Below are 21,469 nucleotides of genomic sequence, written 5' to 3'. Positions count from 1 at the left end.
ACAAACACAAACCAACATCACTTCAGACCTGGTAGTAAAGGGTCACTCTGTCATACTGTTATAACATCACTTCAGACCTGGAGTTAAAGGGTCACTCTGTCATACTGTTATAACATCAGTACAAACCTGGTGGTAAAGAGTCACTCTGTTATACTGTTATAACATCACTACAAACCTGGTGGTATAGAGTCACTCTGTCATACTGTTATAACAGTATGGGTCATTTCGTTGCTGTGCTGTCAACAGTCTCAGGAGAGAACATATAACCATCAAGTCTTGTAGTTTGTACTATTATAGATACTGGGTAATTACATAAGTAGCTCACTGTTACAATGCCTCTTTTACCAAATTATGAGAAGAATCTATTAAAAAGATCTATAAGAAGTAATAGGATCAACCTATTTCTAGGAGTCATGCAATTATATTAATATATTATTGTTTTACAATGCTAAAAACATTGCCCATAGAAAATGCTGTAAGCCATGATTCCACACTGTTCAAAGTTCAAAACCTAGACGTCTTGTGTTTGTTCCTGTCATTCAGTCACACTGGGTGATAAAAAGTACAAACAAAACTGTAATGGAGCATCCTTTGGTATTAGAAAGGTGCTATATAAGTCTATGATAATACAAGAAGACAGACTGTCACCCACTCTGACAGCATATGTTCTGTCCAACATAAAGAACCTGCCTTTGTGTGTGTATGTGTGTGTGTGTGTGTGTGTGTGTGTGTGTGTGTGTGTGTGTGTGTATCTTTACCTTCCCTTCTATATTAGCACCTGAATATAATGCTTGTGTACATGTTACATGGATGGAGTTTTGCATGCTGAAATTAATAGCAACCAAACTGCTTGGAAGCACTAATGACTATGAAAACTATAAGAAAAATGGCTTCAAGACAAAGGGCTTTAAAATGGTGTGGCTTGAAAATGCACTTGTTTAGTGATGAGAGAGAAGATATTTTAAAAAGCATAAACTTCCGTCAGTTCAAAATCTGCTGCATATATAGTGATGAAAGTGAAGCAGAGTAATGAGGTGAGGAGGGGTCACATGAGGACATGAAGACGATTCTGCTGAGTGGAGACGCTTCAGACCGACTCTTGTTAGTGTTTGGTACAGTAACACAGTGTTAACACACGCAATTAAACAGTCACAAAAAGAATATACTGGTGAGGTTTTTTTATTGCGCAACACCCTTATAAAATAATTGACCTACAGTCCAAATGATGGATTATGATGGATTATTCTCTCTCTCTCTCTCTCTCTCTCTCTCTCTCTCTCTCTCTCTCTCTCTCTCTCTCTCTCTCCAAAAATTCCCTGCCCGTTTGGCACTGTGTATCATGCCAAGCCTATTTGCATGCCGGTGCTGTTTGGTAGCGGGCCGGGAAAGTCCCTGCTGCTGAAACACTTTAGTTTTGTTACTATGAACAACAGCTCCCCCTGCTGGCACAGACATTTCTGGGTCTTCAGTCAGTTAAAGAATGTCTCTTATTTTCTCAACAAGAGCTTGTTAAGATAGTCGTATCCCATGTACGTAGCACACCCCTTCTAATGTGTGCAGTATTGAGAAAGTACCCAATCATCCGCACTTTCGAACTGGGCTTAAACACAACCCACGTGATATTTTAAGTCTTCAAAACGTATCTCAAAACGGGAAGCCCCAGTGATAGTCATATGTGTCAAAATTTCTCAAAACGAAAAATAAATCTGCTCTGGGAATTTGTAATATTACCAGTAACACATCTAAAGACATGTGACATGTTTCCATTCTGCAAGAAAGAATGAGTGAGGGAGAGAGAGAGAGAGAGAGAGAGAGAGAGAGAGAGAGAGAGAGAGATTATTTATGTATGAGATGAAGAAACATTAACATATATCTTAAAAGTGTGTGTGTGTGTGTGTGTGTGTGTGTGTGTGTGTGTGTGTGTGTGTGTGTGTGTGTGTGTGTGAAAAAAATCACAGTTCCCCTTCTCCACCAGTGCATGATGGGAATCCTCCCCCAGTGGGTCAGCAGAGGGGACACATGATGACTTCATTAGTCTTTTCTAGTCTTTTTAGTTTTTAGTCCTTTATTACACTGTTCTCAATTTACCTTCTTTAATCTTTATCGACTCTAATTATTTTTGTTATTTTCAATGTAAATAAATGCAAAAACAAGGCCTCCATTATTATATATTAATGTATTTTAGGTTAAAATCAGTTGTAGCCACTAATATTACATAGTAGTAACTGTATTGTGTCATAGTAATTTTACTCTCTAAGGACAAGAAGAATAAACACTGTCCATTAATGCAATGAAAGTGCATTTTGGTTCTACACCTTAAGGTGTGGGAGGAAATGCTCATAACATAAAATGCTGTGCAATAGCATCACCTTTAGACCAGTAAAGGTCCCTTTACTGAGTCATTTCACACCTGCTGCACCTTGTGTCAAGTACGGTGTTCTGTCTTATGGTCTATGTTGCACTTTGCATTTTATCTGAGTAAAAGAATAAGTAATTCCAGCAATTTCAAAAGGACTATAAGCAGTACATGCTACAACCCTAATAAAACAAAATTACATTTATTTATTTTGCTTATTTAGAGCCTGCAGTATTGGCTGTGGCTCAGAGTGTCACGCAGACAATATCAGGAATGTATGATTATTCGTTACTTTGCCCCAGACATTGTTTAAATGACTCATAGATATATTTTTGTACACATTCCACAAGTTTCAAATCCTTTGTTCCTGTGCAGATCTGGCACCTTCTATTTTTTTGAGCTGCTGGAACAGCTGCTGTTCAAGTGTGAGGAGGTTCACCCTCAGTCTGGATCTCGGTCTGGCTCTGATCTCGGACCATGCTCTCGCCTCTCTGTTTGGTGCTTCACCTAGGCCTGACTCAGCCGTGTCGAGAAAATCCTCTGATTCAAGCTCTCCACCCCACCTGTGGTCTCAGTGCAGTTTAGAACCATTCCAGGTGTTTGTCTTGGCTGTTGCTCACAGCTGCATATTTGCATGTTTGCTGTTCCTGGGACAGTGTGACACAAGTGCATAATGCACAACATACACGGAGCGCAAAACTACGTGTCATATGTTCTGAAGGGTTTTCTCTCTCACTCCCTACCTTTCTCTCTCTCCCACTCTCTCTATCCTGCCCTCCCTCTCACTCCCTCCTTCTCTCCCCTCCCTCACTTTCTTTCTCTCTCTCCCTCCCACTCCCTCCCTCCCCATCACTCCATTCTCTTTCTTTGTTGCTCTTCCTGTTTCTCTCTCTCTCCCTCTTTCTCTCCTTCCCCATCCCTCCCTTTCTTTCTCTCTCTCTCCCTCCCTTTGTTTCTCTCCCTCCCTCCCTCCCTCCCTCTATCCCTCCCTCTTTATCTCTCCATCTTTCCCTCCCTCTCTCCCTTTTTCTTTCTCCTTCATTCTTTCCCTGTCTCTCCCTCCATTTTTCTCACTCTTTCTCCCTCTATCCCTCCCTCCCTCTCTCTCTTTCTCTCAACTAAAACACTGCTCATCTGCCTTTCTTCAGCGTGTTGGGATTCTACCGCTAATCTACTTATTGCTGGTGTTCCAGATATTTTATGCGGCACAAGCTAGTGTTTTCCAAATTCTGCATTGTCTCCTTAACAAGTACCCTATATAGGGTTCCATTTAGAATTGTCTGTGGGCATGTTATTATATATTCATATTTAACTTATTAAGTATAAGTTTGTAAAATTAACTAACACAATTGCATATTTACACTTACCTTACTCTTTTCCATAAATTTAAAAACTTACCTTTTAAATCAACAAACTGAAAGTGAAAATCTTTCAGTAAGGCCCTGGAATAACCGGGGTGTTTCTTCATCCCTTTCAGGAGCAAAAAGCCCAAACCCAGAGTATCTAAAATTGATAAACAACCAGGACATTACTGTCCTTAGAGATGTAGATACTCACTGTCCCCCAGGCTACAGGTAAATCCCCCAACCTTCATTCAAACACACCAGTACAACATATGGCCGAGACACAGGGGAGTGATAATCTGGTATAAGGACCTCCTAAAATCGCATTTAAAAAGTTTTGTTTTTTTGGTTTTTTTTCCATGCAAATATGTTCATGATTGTGCTTTTGTATGTGTAGAACAGAATGTTTAATGCTTGTAAGATATTGTGCTAATTAAACAACTCTTTAAGGAGAGAGACCTTCAGCAATGAGTCATAAAAATATTCTAAATGTTTTGTTTAAACTGACAAACATTTTTTAATAAATGATCTAAAAATCGAGTAGCCAGTAATCAAGCAATGGAACATAAGTACAAATGCAAACATGGATAATCCAGAAAATAGACAAGACCACAAACTGACCAGAGAGAACACTTAGTATGCAGATCAAGTATAACGGCAATGCCTCCTAACGATGAGAAACGAACAAGCGTTTAAGTATAACGTTAATAAGTAACAGGTGAGTGTGACTAGTACTCTAGCGATGTATATCGTAAGTGAACTCTCGGATAGGTGGGATCTGCTGGAAGGCTCTCCACATGACTGACTGAGGCATCCTGGGAAGTTGAGTATGGAGCGGCAGCGCCAGGAATCAGCATGACACACTCACTCTCTGTCTTAGTGAACATTTAACTATAGAAATGTTCTTGCTTGCTATTGTTCTGGAACAAATCGATTTGAAAACAAATAAAGTTTAGACAACAACAACAAAAAAAACCTTAACCATCAATTTCTGTTTTACTAGGTGAACTTTGAAGGATGTATCACCATATTTTAAAAGGCCACAATACATTTAATTAATATATTCTTAGAAAACGTATTAGAAAACGTAATCCTGCGTGTACACACTGTCCTAGTCTTGGATACTTCTAATGTATTTCCTCTCATTTGTTTAACTGGCTTCTTCACTCCGTTTAGGCCAGCCTTAACTGCAAGAAAAGATCACATGAGCATTGTTCTATCAGAGCTGAATGATTAAAATAACCCATCCTTCTCACGTATGGTAGGAATTAATTCAAATGTGAAACTTGTTTTACTTGACCCTGTGTATTTTTTTTAAGTACGCTAGACGAAACCAAAGTTAGATGTTTTGCAAAAATGCCTGAATAAACAAACATGAAATAAATTGAACATTTTATGTACTAATCGCTTAATAATAATAATAATAATAATAATAATAATAATTATTATTATTATTATTATTATTATTATTATTATTATTATTATTATTATGTTTCATTAACAATGAAACATAATAATAAAGTAATTTAAAGAGACGGCCAGATGTTGTCCGATATGCTGGACCTGTTGGGAAAGAGTCGACTACCGCAGTCGGCCCGATTAACTCGTGCCGGATCCGGGCAGTCATTCAAAACGGACTCAAAACGCGCAGTGTTGCCCAGATTGGGAATTCCGATGTGTTGACACATAGACGCGTCCTACTCTATGACTGACTGAAGGATACAGGACGAGCTTCTGCTGGTTTAGGTTGAAAACGAGCGGTACCGTTATAGAACTCCGCTGAAGAAGAAAAGTATTTTCATTCGCACATCTGTAGATTACACTTGGCCCGATTAATTCATATATCTGAATCTACGTCAACCTTCATTCGTGTTTCGTCTTACTAGCGACGGCTAGTAATCACCAAGATCAGGTAAGATTCTCAAAACTCAAGAGTTTAACATGTCGGAGGTTTTAATCAAGTCGAAGCATTTTCTCCACATTAAGCTTAACAAACTCAACACTGAGTGGAATTAACTCGACCCGACACGCACATACAACATTACCACCAACAAAGTTTGTGCAGGAGCTGATGCCGGTTCCTGCAAACTAGCAAACCTTTTAACGACGGACTGGTTTCAGAGCCCAACGATTACGGAGGTGGATGTAAACTTTGCTTCTTTCTCTGAGGGCATATTTTTAACGTCCAAAATACATTTTTCTGCGGTTTTCGTGCTTTTAGCTCTAAATGGCGGTAAGGCAGTTAAACAACTTCACGAGGTGACACTCAGACCCCGGAGACGTGAGTCTCTGCAGGCCGGCGGATGTGCTGACAGGAAGAGAGTGAAGAGAGTAGCAGCTTAGTGCTAAAGGTACTCGACTAGTAGGGGAGGTCGGGTACGGCTGTAACATGGAGAAAGTTGTAACACCAGCAATCCCACCAATATACGATAGGAGCCATATGATCATTTCAGTGTTTATCCAATTCCTCTCTGATTCCACATGTTGGTTATCAAGGCTGGAAACAGGCGCATTCATATTGCTTAGAGGAAAAAAAAAAAAAAAAAAAAGATTCGACCAAGACTATTTTTTGTTTAGTACTTATAGTAGTACAAATAAAATTTATATTAGATTATATTGTAGTTATATACAACTAGGAGCAATTTCTTGATTTTAACTATTTTACAAAATTCCTAGGCAATGGAAAAGAGAGACAGAGGTGACAGAGGTGTGCCTGCCAGTATTTTTGTAAAAAAATTTTTTATTTTTTTATTTATTTATTTTTTAAAGCTTCTGTATAAATGCCCTTCTAAAAAAAAACCTGACAACTGCCTCCTCTCCTCCAACCTACCTGGTTAATTCTGGCTCCACTGCAATTCATGTCCTGTTCTCCAAATGAGCCAGGCATCAGCGTTGTCGCTAGTCAGGCTTTCAATCCTTTGGCTATACCGCATGCTCAGAAAGAGAAGGGAGTGTGAAATACTCACCAATAGACCAGTGAAGAAAGCATTAATCAGGTTTTTTTTTTGTTTTTTGGGGGGGTGGGGGGTGGGGGGGGGGGATAAAAGCATCAGCTAAAAGCCATAAATATAAAAGTCCTGACAGTAGGTGGAACTACACCTGTAACGTGATGCAACAACGGCTGTGATGTTGAACCATTAGATATGCATCACATAGCCAATGACGATGATTAGACTGTTGATTAATATTATTATTTCTAATTGTTATTGTTAGTAGAGAAAGCAGGTATATTGTGAAAAGCCTTGAATTGCAAGAAAACAATTTGCAATTGGCTGCATGGTAATGGAATGGAAAGATTTATGTTCACATACATTTACTACTGAAGGAGCAATAGCAATGTGGGTCAGGATATATGAAAGAAAATTCACAGTAATATTCGTAATATTAATCTGGACATATTTTTCAAAGTTTAGTTAATTAAAATTCTATGAAGGTCTTATTTACTTTCACAAATTTATTCCCAGGAAAACATCAGACATGCACTACATTATGTTCATTGCCCTCTGTTAAAAGAAAGTTTAAAGTATAAAAAATAAATAAATAAATGAGCAGAATATGATGTATACAATTTGTAGTAATTATATCAAATTATATCCCCTTGCAGCCCATATGCTGTCTTGAAAGAATTTACTATTCTGTTAATTTAAGTAAGAAAACAAGGCCTGTGATTGTATGCAAAGTAGTTAATTGTACACTGTAGAGCCTCCTGATGGTGGATCAGACTCCAGCTCAGCAGTCAACATCATTCTGTCATTACATGTATGTCTGTAAAGTTCTGTGTTGATGTGAACTGCTTTTCCTGACTTTGGTCCTCTTGGGGATTTAAACACACAAGGCCTCGGATTAAACGCAAAGTAGTGAATATTACACTGTAGAGCCTTCCGATGTCCTTCCTAACTACGTCAAAATTTACAGGCAACATCAGACCATCAGTTCATGTATTTATGTAAAGTTGTGTGTGGATGTCTTCAACTTTCCCTCTCTTCTGCCTTTAAGCAGTTTATGGCTGTGAGGCTTAATGAGGTTGTTTTCTTACCCAAATGAAGGAGTTGGAGTTTCTCAAGAGGCTTCCATATGTCATCATTGATGATCAGAAACCTTTAGACAGGTTTATTTGTTGAAGAAATAAGTCTAACTATTGGTCAGGCAGTCCAGTTTGACATGATGGTCAATACTATGGACACATTATTACATTGCCAATTTTGAAATGATAGAATGAATGTAAAAACCATGAATCTTTTGAAAAGCACTTGTAATTACAGTTGTTAGTATTGCTGAAAATAATGATATGATTCCAATTTTATGTTCATAAGTGAAAAGCTGTAGGATTTATGCAGGATTTTCCAGAACAGTTCCACCTAGTGGTCAGATGTTTTGAAAGTTCACAGATTAGCAGATAAGAAGATTGGAAATATGATACATTTTCGAAGGGTTAATTTGCATATGACAGCTATATTGTTATGAAATTTCAAAATACTTTTGATAATTATTGAGGTTCATACTTTTGTGAATATTTTCAGGAGAATAAAATCATTTTAGCAATTATAAAATGGTTCTATGCGCTACATACTGCAACCCTAATAAAACAAAATTACATTTCTTTATTTTGCTTATTTAGAGCCTGCAATGTTGGCTGTGGCTCAGAGTGTCACCCAGACAGTATCAGGAAATTATGATTATTCATTTTACAATTAAAGCCCTCTTAAATGTCATATGATCCATGTTCCCCTTGAATTTGGATTATAATTTAAAGGAATTTTACTGCTTCTACAGACTAGTTCGACTTCTGAATGACAGCAGACCACCTCAGAATGTCACTCAGTATCAGGGCACTGTGATTATTAATTTCAAAATTAAAGCCCTCATACATGTCATACATGAGCTATGTTCCCTCTGAATTCTGATGAGAATTAAAAGGAAATTTTCTGTTACCACAGTAAAGTTCCACTTCAGATTTACAGTAGACCACCTCACAAAGGTTTGATTATTGACTTCTTGAGTCTTACGGAACATTTATATTGCAGTGAAAAGAGGCGATTTTTGCTCTCATTCATTTCTATGCAGAGAGCCGATGATGGGCATGAAGATATTATGGGAGTGAGTGTATTGGGGACCAACTGAAGAGTGTTGAAAAAGTTATGCAAATGAGAAGAGGGTTTCTCTGCAAGGGGCATTTTGTAATGTCACATCAAGCTACACACTAAAAGAAATCAGTGTTTGTCATTTTTGTGTCAGGATTTTCCCATGAGACAATCTCATAGACATTTCTAGTGGTCACTCATGAACTTCTGGGCTGAACTGGCACCCACTGAATACTGTATTATAAAGAGAGTGTACAGGACACAGCACAACTCTGAAGGAATACAGAAACACAAAAGTAGTTGGTGTTCCTGGACCAGTAAACTTGCTTAGTTTTAATGACGCCCCCAAAGTGGCCAGCAGAAGGTGAAACGAGCGTTCTGATTTACTGCAGCATAAATGTACTGTTAAACCCATTTTACACCAGATGTGGTAAATGCGTGGGCCAACTCTCTTATATTAATGAATGTAATTGGCACGTGGCACTTGCCATACCTAAACACCACATTTACACTACAACAAAATGAAACTCTTGTTTAATTTCTTGCTGACCGCTTTGGGGTGTGTCACTAAAATGCAAACAGCAATGGTATTTATCCTTAGTGTTTAGTGGGATGTGACCTGCCTTGTGTTGGTTTCACTTTAATGCGTTAATACTGATATTGAATATAAGAGAAAATATTTGTGGTGTGCGGACTTCCTGAAAAAATGTATTTATTTATCATTGCCTTTTATGTGTGTGGTCCTGTACACCCTCATTCAATTCAGTATTCAGTGGTGCTGTAGACTCTCATTACAATTCAGTGTTCAGTGGATGCCAATTTAGCCCAGAAGTTCATATGAGTCGCCACTAGAAATGTCTGAGATTCCCATGAGAATTCACCATAACACTGTGTGGATTTTACTTCACTCCAGCACTCCCTCCCCTCTACCCACAAAAAATTCCAAAAAAGCAATTGGCTAGTATTGTATGTATTTGTAGTATTACTCTCCCACTCCACAACGTCATTTCCTTATTTGAACCTGAATCCTTCTACCTGAACATATGCAAAGACATCTGTGTTCTCCACAGCCATGAAGAGCTTAGGTATCCTCCTGTACTCCATGTTACCACTCCTGATGATCTATAATGGTAAGTACAACAATGTGTTAATAATTACAGACTGAACCATTAAAATAATGGACTTTGAAAATAAAATTTACAACTAAAAAAACAACACTTTCACGACTGATGGCTGATCACTGCTGTGTTATGTCTTATTAGTATTTTGTAATTCCTCTCTTGTGACTAAATGTACTTTGTTTTGTCTTTTCTCCAATTTCAGCATTCAGTTCTGTAAAAGTGAAGCTTCATGATGCTGCTACTCTCCCCTGCAATGAGACCTGTTCTGGTCTGGTCACATGGACTGTGTTGCATAAACCAGGTGACATTCTGGCTCAGTGTATTCAGACATCATGTCAGTCAAAGGAGGGATAGTGTAGTTGATTACACTAAGAGGACCCGGTACACCTGTGATTGTGGTGGCGAACACATCTGTGATGTGAACATTCAGATTGAGCATAAGTATTTTAATATTATATTAGATTTGTTCTAAGCTGTTTATACATTAACTCAGTCCACATAGATTCTTTACTTATTATTAATTTTATTTGTTGTGTTTTCCTTGCTGTTCCTATCCAGCTGTAAATATCCCTAAACATGTCCAATCCTGGAGAATCTCTCAGCGTGGATGTGAATGTCTCAGAGCCAGTGGAGGTGATTCTGACCAGGACTGATGACACCAAACCAAACACTGTCAGACTATGTGATCTTAATGGGTGTGAAATTCGGTGTGTGTCTGAGTATGAGAAGAGAGTGTCATTCAGTTTCAGTCTGCAGATGAAGGATCTGAAGGCGTCTGATAGTGGTGTTTACACCATACGGGAGTAATGAAGTCATTGCTACATACACAGTAAACGTTACTGGTAAGATTTGTTTTTACTGTGTCTGACTGTAACTCTTTAGTCAGGGAAGTGATAATATATTCCTACTTACTTAATCCATTTCTTAGCAATATTTTTTATAGAACCAGTTTAAAGCTTGCATAAGACATTCATGCACTGTTCATAGTGCATTATGGTTTTACATTTTATGCCATCTTGACTGTACTCACATTGTAATAACAATTTCACATGCTTGCATATTTGTTTTATAGAACAGATAAAAGACCTTGTGTAAAATTGTAATTTGTTTAATTGGAAATACAATACACATAAAACCTAAAAACCTAAAAGTTCTGTTTCTATGTGACTATATGATGTGTTTTTTTGTAGTTCTACATCAAGAGTCACTGAATCATATTACAAGAGTGGGACGTAATGAGAGTGCAACTCTCCGCTGTAATCAGACATGTTCTGGTCTGGTCACATGGACTGTGTTCCATAAACCACGTGACATTCTGGCTCAGTGTAATCAGACATCATGTCAGTCAAAGGAGGGATTTCACATGTCCCATGATCAGTACTTGAAGGGAGATCTCTCCCTCACCATCACTGATGTTGATTACACTAAGAGGGCCTGGTACACCTGCAACTGCAGTAGTAAAACATTATGTGATTGGACTCTTCAGGTCCATGGTAAGTAATACTTTACCATCTGGTCGTGTTTATATTTCAGATGGAACAGTCTAAGCCTTTAATAAAACTAGGTGCAGTGACAATTCTGGAGGATGACTGTATTATTTCATAATACTTATACAATACAGAAAGGAATATCAGGACCATGGATGTGCCCGTCTCTGAGTTAGTGGAGCTGAACAGGACTGCTGACACCAAACCAAACACTGTCAAACTGTGCATGGTTGACGGGCGTGAACTTAATTGTATCTCTGAGTATGTGAAGAGAGTGTCATACAGATTCAGTCTGCAGCTGAAGGATCTGAAGGAGTCTGATAGTGGAATTTACATCATACGGGACACCAGGAATGATGAAGTCATTGCTACATACACTGTCACCACAGCCACTGCTGGGGGTAAGACTTGATTGTCACTAAATGCTGATGTGCTTTCAGATTCTTAAAACCTATTTGTTAGTGACGGTATCATATGATTAGAGAGTGGAATATAAATAGGACGATATTGTAGTTAATTACAAACTGCTCAGCCAGTTACATTAGTCATCTTACACCTTTAAACCAAGTGTGATAAGTGAAGCAGCATACAAAACCTATTGAGGCAGAGATGTATATTTTATACATTACAAGACAAATATGCTTATATGCAAACCACTCAAGAAAAAATATTGTATTTGGAACATTTGAAATAATCCAAGTGTCACGGAATGCTCTCCTCCCACGAGTCACGTGGTCTGGCTTGCCGCGTGCAGTGGGAGGACCTTGTTTGTTTTTCGTGTTTGTAACCACGCCTGCACACACCTGCACCTGGTTTTAATCTCGTCATGTCTGTGTATTTAAACCCAGGCTCGTGTGTGCAGTACTGTCGGTCATTGTTCATGTTTGCCCTTGTTCTTGTTGCCAGTGTTAATGTTCACCATTTATGTTAAGTATGAGTGCCATCATTGTATTCGTTGTTTGTTAATAAACATCTGTCTGTCGAGGGAGTCTGTGCCTCCTGTTCCACATGCTGCAGCACTCGGGCTGTTGCACCAAGTTAGTTGGAAACAGACAATAGTAGTCATAATTGAACATGGGAAATACAATAAAAGAAAATGACACATCTAAAATGTTCTGTGCTTTCAGTGTAAGTATTGTGGGGTTTACACCTCTCATGCCCTCTTCTCATGTATGTATGGTTAGGATGGAGCTAGTTCTTACATATAAGCCTTCATCTGAAGAGGCTGTAGGGTTGTATTATAAAAGGTATCAGTTCTACAGTATTCATATTCATCTATGCTCATAACTGTGTGTGTGCTCTGTTACCTTCTGCTGTTACTGTACATTTCCTGTATGCTTTTTGTTTTACTCCTAATGTAATTATAAAAATAACAGGTTTTGCTGGGCTTTACACACTGCTAATAATTCTTTTGGAATTAATTACTAAATCAGGAGTGTTAATTACTATTCTGGAGTGTTTGTAAACCCTCCTAATGTTTTATGTTCTGTATTTAGGTAGGCAGGTGGAATCTGATACAGACACTGAGGAGAAGGAACAAGAGAAGCCTGACAAGATGGTGCTGGTAGTGGTGTTGCCATTGTTCATACTGGTCTTACTGGTGTCTGCAGTGCTATTCCGAAAGGAATTACAGAATTGTTGGTCATGTATGAACGTTCAATCAAATGAATCTGTAGAGCAGCAAGCGATGAATGAGTTACACCCAGTGCAGGAGCAGAGGACCAATCAGAATGTTCCAGAGAGAGAAGCAGACACTCAGGATCCACTCTTGAATCCTGTTTCATCAAATACTGATTCTGTTCCGGATTCTTCAAATCCTGAGCTGCTTTCTCACCCTGTTCCTGACTTTTGTTCACATGTTCCTGCTCCTTCACTGGACTGAATCACAGAACTGCACCGTTTTAGGTGCCTTCACACTTGGATCTTTTTAAGTGTTTCAAGTGGACCTAGTCGTGGTGAGTCTGTGTGACAGAGACCGTCACTTAGGAAGGTTAAATGGGAGCTCGAGCTGCTCTTTAGTCTGGTGGTCAGAGCTCACATTTACCTCCTGTCAGACCTGGGTTTGTGTCCTGGGTAGAGTGGTTGCCTTCAGCCTTTGTAACAATCTGAGTCAATAAGCATCTAAGCAGACCCCCAAGTGAAGTTGGTCTCAATATGATGTGTATTGTTTTGTCCTTGATTCATTTATTGTGAAAACAATACATGGTTCACTTTGTGTTATTTACTGCAGACCTTGAGGCTGGTCATACACAGTGACAATCTACACAGGTAACATCAAACTGGGGGAGAATGGCTGCTTGTGGGATTGTATGCTGTATGTTCAAATGTGATATAAACAAAATGAATGTTAAGACAAAAATAAATATCTGGCTACTCAGTGACTGTTGCTGAGTTATAGATAGATTTTTTTTTTTTTCCTTGTCCAGTATGTTTTATAGTTCTTGTTAAAATTGTTTGTTTTTTTAAAAATTGTTTTTCAATAAACCGAAACAACTGTTAGTAGCTCAGTGGTTAAGGTACTGGACTGATAATCAGAAGGTCACTAGTTCCAGCCCTGCCATTGCCAAGTTGCACCTGTTGGACATCTGAGCAAGACCTTTAAACCTCATTTACTTGAATTGTATTCAGTCATAATTGTTAGATGCTTTGGATAAAAGTGTGAGCTAAATGGTGTAATGTAAAAAATAAATAAATAAATGCACTGTGTGTACAATTATTAGCCAAGATTTATTTTTGAGGGTTCGTTTTATTATTGAACCACTACAGTGTTCTCAGTCAATCCAAAATGTCAATAAACCTCAAACCTGAATATTTATGGAAGTAAAAGTGAGGTTTTGACTTTTTTAGGAGAATATCTATATGTGCAGAATTATTATGCAACTAAATGAAAAACAGAAAATGTCCTGTCTCACTTGTTTTTCACCTGTTAAACTGAGAATAATAAACAAAATTTACAAATAAACCTCTGACATTTCAAAATAAATTTAAATAAATTAAAAAATAAAAATAAAAATCAGTGCCCAATACAGCCAGCCTTCTTTTCAGTAACAGTCATAAGCATTCTGTTCATGGAGTTTGTTAGTTTCTTATTCTGTTGACAATCAACATTTGCACAGCAGCAACCACAGCCTCCCAGCCACTGTTCAGAGAGCTGTACTGTTTTCCTTTACTGTAAATCTCCCATTTAAGAAGAGGCCACAAGTTCTCAATAGGGTTTAGGTCAGTGAGGAAGCTGGCCATGTCATTCCTTCATCTTTAAGGCCTTTACTGGCTAGCCACACAGTGGAGTACTTCGAAGCATGTGATAGAGCATTGTCCTGCATAAAAATCATGAAAAATCAAGTCTTCTTGCAAGATGCATTTTCCTGTACCACTGCTTGAAGAAAATGTCTTCTAAAAACTAACAGTAGGTTTGGGAGTTGATTTTGAATCCCTCTTCAACAAATAATAATCTATAAACCACATTACTGTCCTTCAAGGAAATAAAAGTGCAACTGCAGCAATTAAAGCAAAGTGCACAGTTAAAAGTAAAAAAGGGATTATAAAACTGAGCAAAGTAAAGATACAGCTGGGACAGAGCCGTCTAATTAAAGTCGTTTCAAAATTAAAAGTATCTTAAAAGTATGTAAATTGTCAAAGGAAGGGAATTCTTTGAGGCCATAGCAACAAAAGGCAGCATCAGAACTCTAGTCGGGTGGTAGACAACCTCAGCATGTTTTATTGGATGATCTGAGGGCCCTTGATGGTGCCTGCCTTGTGATCCTACTGCTGAGATGACCATGTAAATACTTAAATGTCAGCAGTAGGATTTTAAAGTCAATTCTGTGTGACGCAGGCAGCCAGTGCAACTCTTTAAGGATATACACTGCCTCTGGCCAAAAAAAAGGTCACACTAATATTTCGTTGGACCGCCTTTAGCTTTGATTACGGCACACATTCACTGTGGCATCGTTTCCACAAGCTTCTGCAATGTCGCAACATTTATTCTGTGGTGGCCAATCCATGTGTGAAAATGATGTCTCATGCTCCCTGAACCACTCTTTCACAATCTGAGCCCGATGAATCCTGGTATTGTCATCTTGGAATATGCCAGTGCCATCAGGGAAGAAAAAATCCATTGATGGAATAACCTCATTGTTCAGTATATTCAGGTAGTCAGCTGACCTCATTCTTTGGGCACATAATGTTGCTGAACCTAGACCGTACCAACTGCAGCAACCCCAGATCATATCATTGCCCTGACAGGCTTGTACATTAGACACTAGGCATGATGGGTGCATCACTTCAGCTGCCTCGCTTCTTACCCTGATGTGCCCATCACTCTGGAACAGGGTGAATCTGGACATATCAGACCACATGACCTTCTTCCAATGCGCCAGAGTCCAATCTTTATGCTCCCTAGCAAATTGAAGCTGTTTTTTGCTGGTTAGCCTCACTGACAAGTGATTTTCTTAAGGCTACACACCTGTTTAGTCCCAATCCCTTGAGTTCCCTTCGCATTGTGCGTGTGGAAATGCTCTTACTTTCATTATTAAACATATCCCTGAGTTCTACTGTTGTCTTTCTATGATTTGATTTCACCTCACATTTAAGTGATCGCCGATCACGATCATTCAAGATTTTTTTCCACCCACATTCCTTCCTCGTAGATGATGTTTCCCCACTGTCCTTCCACTTTTTAATAATGGGTTGGGCATTTTTTAACCCGATTTTAGTAGTTTCAGCAATCTCCTTTGATGTTTTCTCTGCCAGATGCATGCCAATAATTTTACCCTTCTGAAACAGATTAACCTTTTCCACGACCACAGGATGTGTCTTTTGACATGGTTGTTTAACAAATGAGAAGCTACTCACTGCATCAGTTAGGGTTAAATAACTTATTGCCAGCTAAAACATAATCACCCATGCAGTAATTATCCAATGGGAGGCTCTTACCGATTTGCTTAGTTAAATCCAGGTGGTGACCGTTTTTTTGGCCAGGCAATGTATGTAATATGATAACTCATTTTTGTGCATGCTAGTACTCTGGCTGCTACATTCTGAGCCCCCTGTAGGCTTGAAAGAGTTTTCTTAGGAATACCTACTAGCAGAGCATTACAGTAGTCCAGATGTGAGGATTCAAATGCATGCAGAAGTTTTCCATTATCAGATGCTGTGAGGAACATATCTGACTTTGGCTATGACATGCAGATGATAGATCACTGTTCTTCAGACATGAAGAACATGGCATTTAAAGCTTAGGTCACAATAAAATTTGACACCATGCTTTTTGATATTGTTGGTCCTTAGCTGATAGAGACTCCAGGTAAATTATTGTATCAGTGCACACACGACCATTCCCAATGATGATAAATTCCATTTCATCATCAATGAGTTGCAGGAAATTATGACCCATCCAGGACTTGTTGTCTTTTAGACAGTTAAAAATCAGACTTGAAAAATCAGACAATGGAGCCCCAGGTGTTATATAGAGAGACATGTATAATTGTGTTTTGTCTACATACTTGTGCAATTAAATATTTATTGATGATCATTGCCAACGGAGGCATACAGAGACTATATGGTCTCAAAATTGAACTGGTCTCAAAATCGAGCCCTGGGGGACACAACAGGATAACCATATGGCATTTAGAACTGCTTTCACACAGTTCAACCTAGTACTCATGACTGGTCAGATAGGACTGTTCAGAATAATAGTTAAGCTAACCCAGCCTCTTAGACAGTTTAGCAGTATACGATGGTCACCTGTGACAAATGCAACACTGTGGTCAAGGAGAACCAGTACAGACAGGTTACTGGTGTCATGGTTTAGCCTGTGATTATTTAAGACTTTAGTTAGTGCAGTTTCTGTGTTGGGCTGAGTTCTAAAGACAGTGTGTAAAATCGCATTTATTTCATTGAAGGGAGACCACCTTCTCAATCATCTCCCCAAAGAATTAAATATTGGAGTTCGGTCTGTAATTGTTGAGATTAGTGGGGTCTAATTTATTCTTTTTAAGAAGGGGCCTGATAACTGCTATTTGGAGTCTGTGGGTAAATTCCTTGTTTACATGACTGATTAGCAACATTAACAGTGTCATTTGACAGTGCGTTGAAAACTTGTTTCAAGAGTTTTGTTGGTATGGTGTCTATAGGAATGCTAGTAGGATTTTGAGTGCAATCACTTTCATAAGTGTTTCAAGGTCAGTCTCTGAGAACTCAAACAAGGTGCTTCCTTCTGCACTGTGACCTCAAAACAGATTTGAGACTTGTCCTCTTCTTCGTTGATTTTGCCATGTGAGAGTTACAGTTCTTGTTCTGGTTGGTGTTTCTGTCTTTTAAGGAGGGGATGGGGTGGATATGTGATTATGGTTAAATTTGCCTTCTTTGTATGTACTGTTTCCTATACTGGAGCAGTTTGATGTGTGCCGCTAAGCCGACTTACTCCAAATGGCATTTTTCATGTTGATGATCCTCACTCTGCTTTGAAACAATAGATTCAAAAAATATTTTGAAAACCCAGTTGTTAGGAATAGTATCCTAATGGAAAGGGAATGTTTTCCCTTTAACAGGATTCTGTTTAATTACAGAATAACTCCTCATACAATAAGTGGCTACTCACCTGCTGAGCTACAGGTAGCAAGTTAGTTAAGACAATTGACCTGCTTGTACCAGATCTGAAAGGAAAAATACTAAATAAGCAGAAACAGAAACAATGTAGTGACAAAGGCAGAAGGATGAGTAAAGGAGATAAATGAATCTCTGATATCATCCTTCCATCCCAAACTCAGCCTTTCTCACTGATCAGATTTTCAATCCCTCACTCACACCCACTTTCACTCCTTCAGACAATTTCACTCTCTCACTTGTCTGAAATCGCACCCTACTGTTTTGTGTTCTATGTAGTGTGTCAGCCATTTTGTAGTGGTTGAATTTTAAGTGGGCAATTAAGATTCCCTGTATAGTGCACTATAATGTTAACTGTAAATGTAGTGAACAACCGATGTACGCTGCTTACAGGAAGAGGTACCACAGTGCTTAATGATTTCCTTCTGCAGATGTTACTGAATGGAGCCACTAGGGGAAGATGTTGTACCACGGAACTAATTATGAGCCAGCGTTTAGTGTCAAACTCAAGCCCTGTATCACTAAAGCAGTTTAGTGACAACCATCCAAGCTAAAAATAATTCTTTAGGTTACTTGTATTGTGTCCTGAAGAAGGCATTAGCTGTGGGCATTATGTTACAGTCCAGATAGGACATGTTCATACAATAAGATATTTTAATTTAAGGAGTGTCTTGGTTTGGAATTTTAACTGGGATTAAATGGGTTAAAAAGCCCTTTTAAACCAGATTAAATTTTACATGGGGTTTCTTTTTTTACAGGTGCTCCTGTGTGATTTTATTCCTGTTTATAGGCTAATTGCAGATACAGGTATAAGTCATTCCTTACTAACTGTGTCACTGTGAGTTCCTTAAATATATAATGCTGAAGTAAGCATTACATGTGGGTATTGTGTAACAGTCTAATTAGGACGTGTTCAAACAATAAAGATCATTTAAAAGGGATCAATTTAAAAAGGAAAATATTAAACCCAGTGCTGATGCTTTCCAGGTTTTGAGCTCAACACTCCAGGACAGAATCTGCTCACATGTGGCTGAACATCTGCACAGAGTCCTGTGGGTTTACGTAACACAGTACACATCACTAAAGACATCTTCACATCTCCACTGAGAGGTCAAGGTTAATGTGTTCTATGAAGCAACAACAGTGGCAGGACATGCAGGACGGCACATGTAATGCTGCACGCATTACCGCACACCATCCCACACATCCACCTGTGGTCATTGTCATTGTTTGTTTACTCATATAACATCAATCCCTGACATTAACAGATAGCTTGTGGCCGTCCAAACCTGGAGCACTTCTGGAGGACTTAAACACACAAATCACAAAACACAGGCTCCTGTTGTGTGCGTGAAGGCTAGTCCCTGGAGTGTCTCCCACATCGTGTTTAGGTTTAAGAACACAGAATCAGATCTATAACTGTAAACACACTTCCTGCAGATGTCCAGTTATAATGTCAGAATTAGTAAAGTTTGTACAGTTATTTATCATGTTGAAGCCTCACGGTTTGTAATCCTCAGTGATAGAAGAAAAAACTCACACAGATGAAACATATATGTCACACAGATCAATATTCATTACATCCTAGAGTTCAAACAGGGGAAAATAGAAACATTGCTGGTTACATTTATATGGATCCATAAATGTACTGGGCAGTAAAGTGGAGCACTTGGGGAAATGATCTGTAGCCTCATTGTGTTTGAACACTTGAACACTTCGGCCTTCAGGGATTTTGTGCTGGAATTAAAAGATCAGAAACCTTCAGTGTTGGCACATTTGGGTTTTCCATAATGGAGAGGCTGGGAGTTGCTGCTTCATTGCAGCCCCTGTAAGGATGAAGACCCTGTAAGGATGAAGACCCTGCTCCTTGAAGTCAAAGAGTCCTATTTACTACTTACTATGATTTTTTAAATAAGTTCTAAAAAGAGAGTTTTAGAGTTTTCCCCTAGAAATAACATAATTTTGACATCCGTAATTTAAAAATGAAGCTGTAAGGAGTGACTGATTGCTATACACGACAGGTCCTTAAAACTGAGCTGAAGGAGATGTGGTGGATGAAGACAAGCATCAATCACTGCAGCAGAGGTAGATGGAGTCTCTGTGTGAGTCTGAGCGCACCCGTCTGGCCCGTTCAGCCATCTTCTCTTACCTCCATACACGTCTGCTTTTAGATTTAAATGTGTCTGCAGTGTCGTCCCCCACCAACCACCTCCATCTGCCTGAATGCCTCCTGTTTTATACAAATATACGAGCATTATGATTTTGGTGTGGTTAAGTGGATGATGATGCTGTGTCTAATGAAGTGAACCCAAGGCCGATGGACTTTGGCCCCTACTGTGACATCATATCCATCCAGATGAACTGGCAGACGTCTGGGGCTCATCCAGTTGTTCCAGCACTCTGATATCCAGGCATTTATGTAGTCTGAAGATTAAATGCAAAGTTCTTTTTTAAAGAGCAAGTATGGTGAGTTCAGCTCACAGGCTAAGCTCATGGGTTGAGTTCACTCCTCTGAATTTATTGATGTCATAGAATCTTTGCTGTGCGTTGTTTTTCCGCTTTTGAAGTAAAAAATCAAGAAAAAGACTTAAAACTTTTAATGTTAATTTCTGTGCTTGAACAGGAAGTGATGAACGTGCTTGCACTACATTAAATGCATGTCAAAGTTGGAAAAAGCCAATAACATTGTGTAAATAGAAATATATTTGTAAAATATATCTGTAAAATGTAAACGTCATGAAAATCAATCATGCAAACATTTGAATATTCTAGTCTTCACCAAACAACCAAAGTATGTGAGAGAATATTCTGTTACTGTGTGAAAAATTAACAGAGGTCCTTCTACAGCGATTTTGCTCAGTAATCATCTTCATGTCCTCATAAGACACGCTCCAAAATGGCCAGCAGGAGACAAAACACACTTCCTCGCTCATTGTGAAATATCTGACATTCCATAGGTATGAGTATAGATCACTAGTTTCGCTTTCAGTTGAAGACGTGCAGATGAAAACCTCATTGGAAGTGGAAAAGTACTGAGATTTCTTTTTTTTTTTAATTTACAAGATGTATAGAATACACGTAGCCTAATGAATTCATACATCTGGATTTTCTGACGACCTTCTCCATCTGTGGTTCGCCTCACTACCTTCTTATCATCAGTATCAGGTAAGATTCACAAAACGTTGACACGTTCAACATTTCGCGGGTGTAACGCCGAAAGTAAAATAAATAATATAGCGGATTTTTTTTTAAACGATATTTGTTGGTTATTAGCCTGTACATTTAAATGATAGATAAACTACTAAACGTTTTGCTTTCTGATGTGCCGTCCGCTACGAACTTGGTCTGGGGGCGATTTGGAGAATGGCAAAGCGAGGACTCATAGGAGCTAGGTGTGTGTGGGTGTGTGTGCGTGTGTGTGGGGGGGTGCGTGTGTGTGTGTGTGTGCACTGTAGATGTCAGAATGAAAAACTAA

General features: G+C 38.8%; 1 protein-coding gene across 1 annotated transcript; it reads left to right on the top strand.

The window, feature by feature from the left end:
* The first annotated feature begins 11,539 nt into the window (after positions 1–11,539).
* On the top strand, positions 11,540–13,987 carry LOC118241289. Its single transcript, XM_035525936.1, has 2 exons — positions 11,540–11,789; positions 12,885–13,987. The coding sequence occupies exons 1-2, from the start codon at positions 11,540–11,542 to the stop codon at positions 13,268–13,270; spliced, it is 636 nt and encodes a 211-aa protein (XP_035381829.1). The 3' UTR covers positions 13,271–13,987.
* Positions 13,988–21,469: the final 7,482 nt, after the last annotated feature.

Source organism: Electrophorus electricus, chromosome 5 (assembly GCF_013358815.1).
Source record: "Electrophorus electricus isolate fEleEle1 chromosome 5, fEleEle1.pri, whole genome shotgun sequence".
Classification (NCBI taxonomy): domain Eukaryota; kingdom Metazoa; phylum Chordata; class Actinopteri; order Gymnotiformes; family Gymnotidae; genus Electrophorus; species Electrophorus electricus.
This window is presented reverse-complemented; position numbering and strand designations above follow the sequence as displayed.

Bases quoted from the DNA above. Each gene is read 5' to 3' on its own strand.
- LOC118241289 (XM_035525936.1), top strand. From the start codon at position 11,540: ATGGATGTGCCCGTCTCTGAGTTAGTGGAGCTGAACAGGACTGCTGAC. The intron at 11,790-12,884 runs GTAAGACTTGAT...TTCTGTATTTAG, and splicing joins CACCACAGCCACTGCTGGGG to GTAGGCAGGTGGAATCTGAT.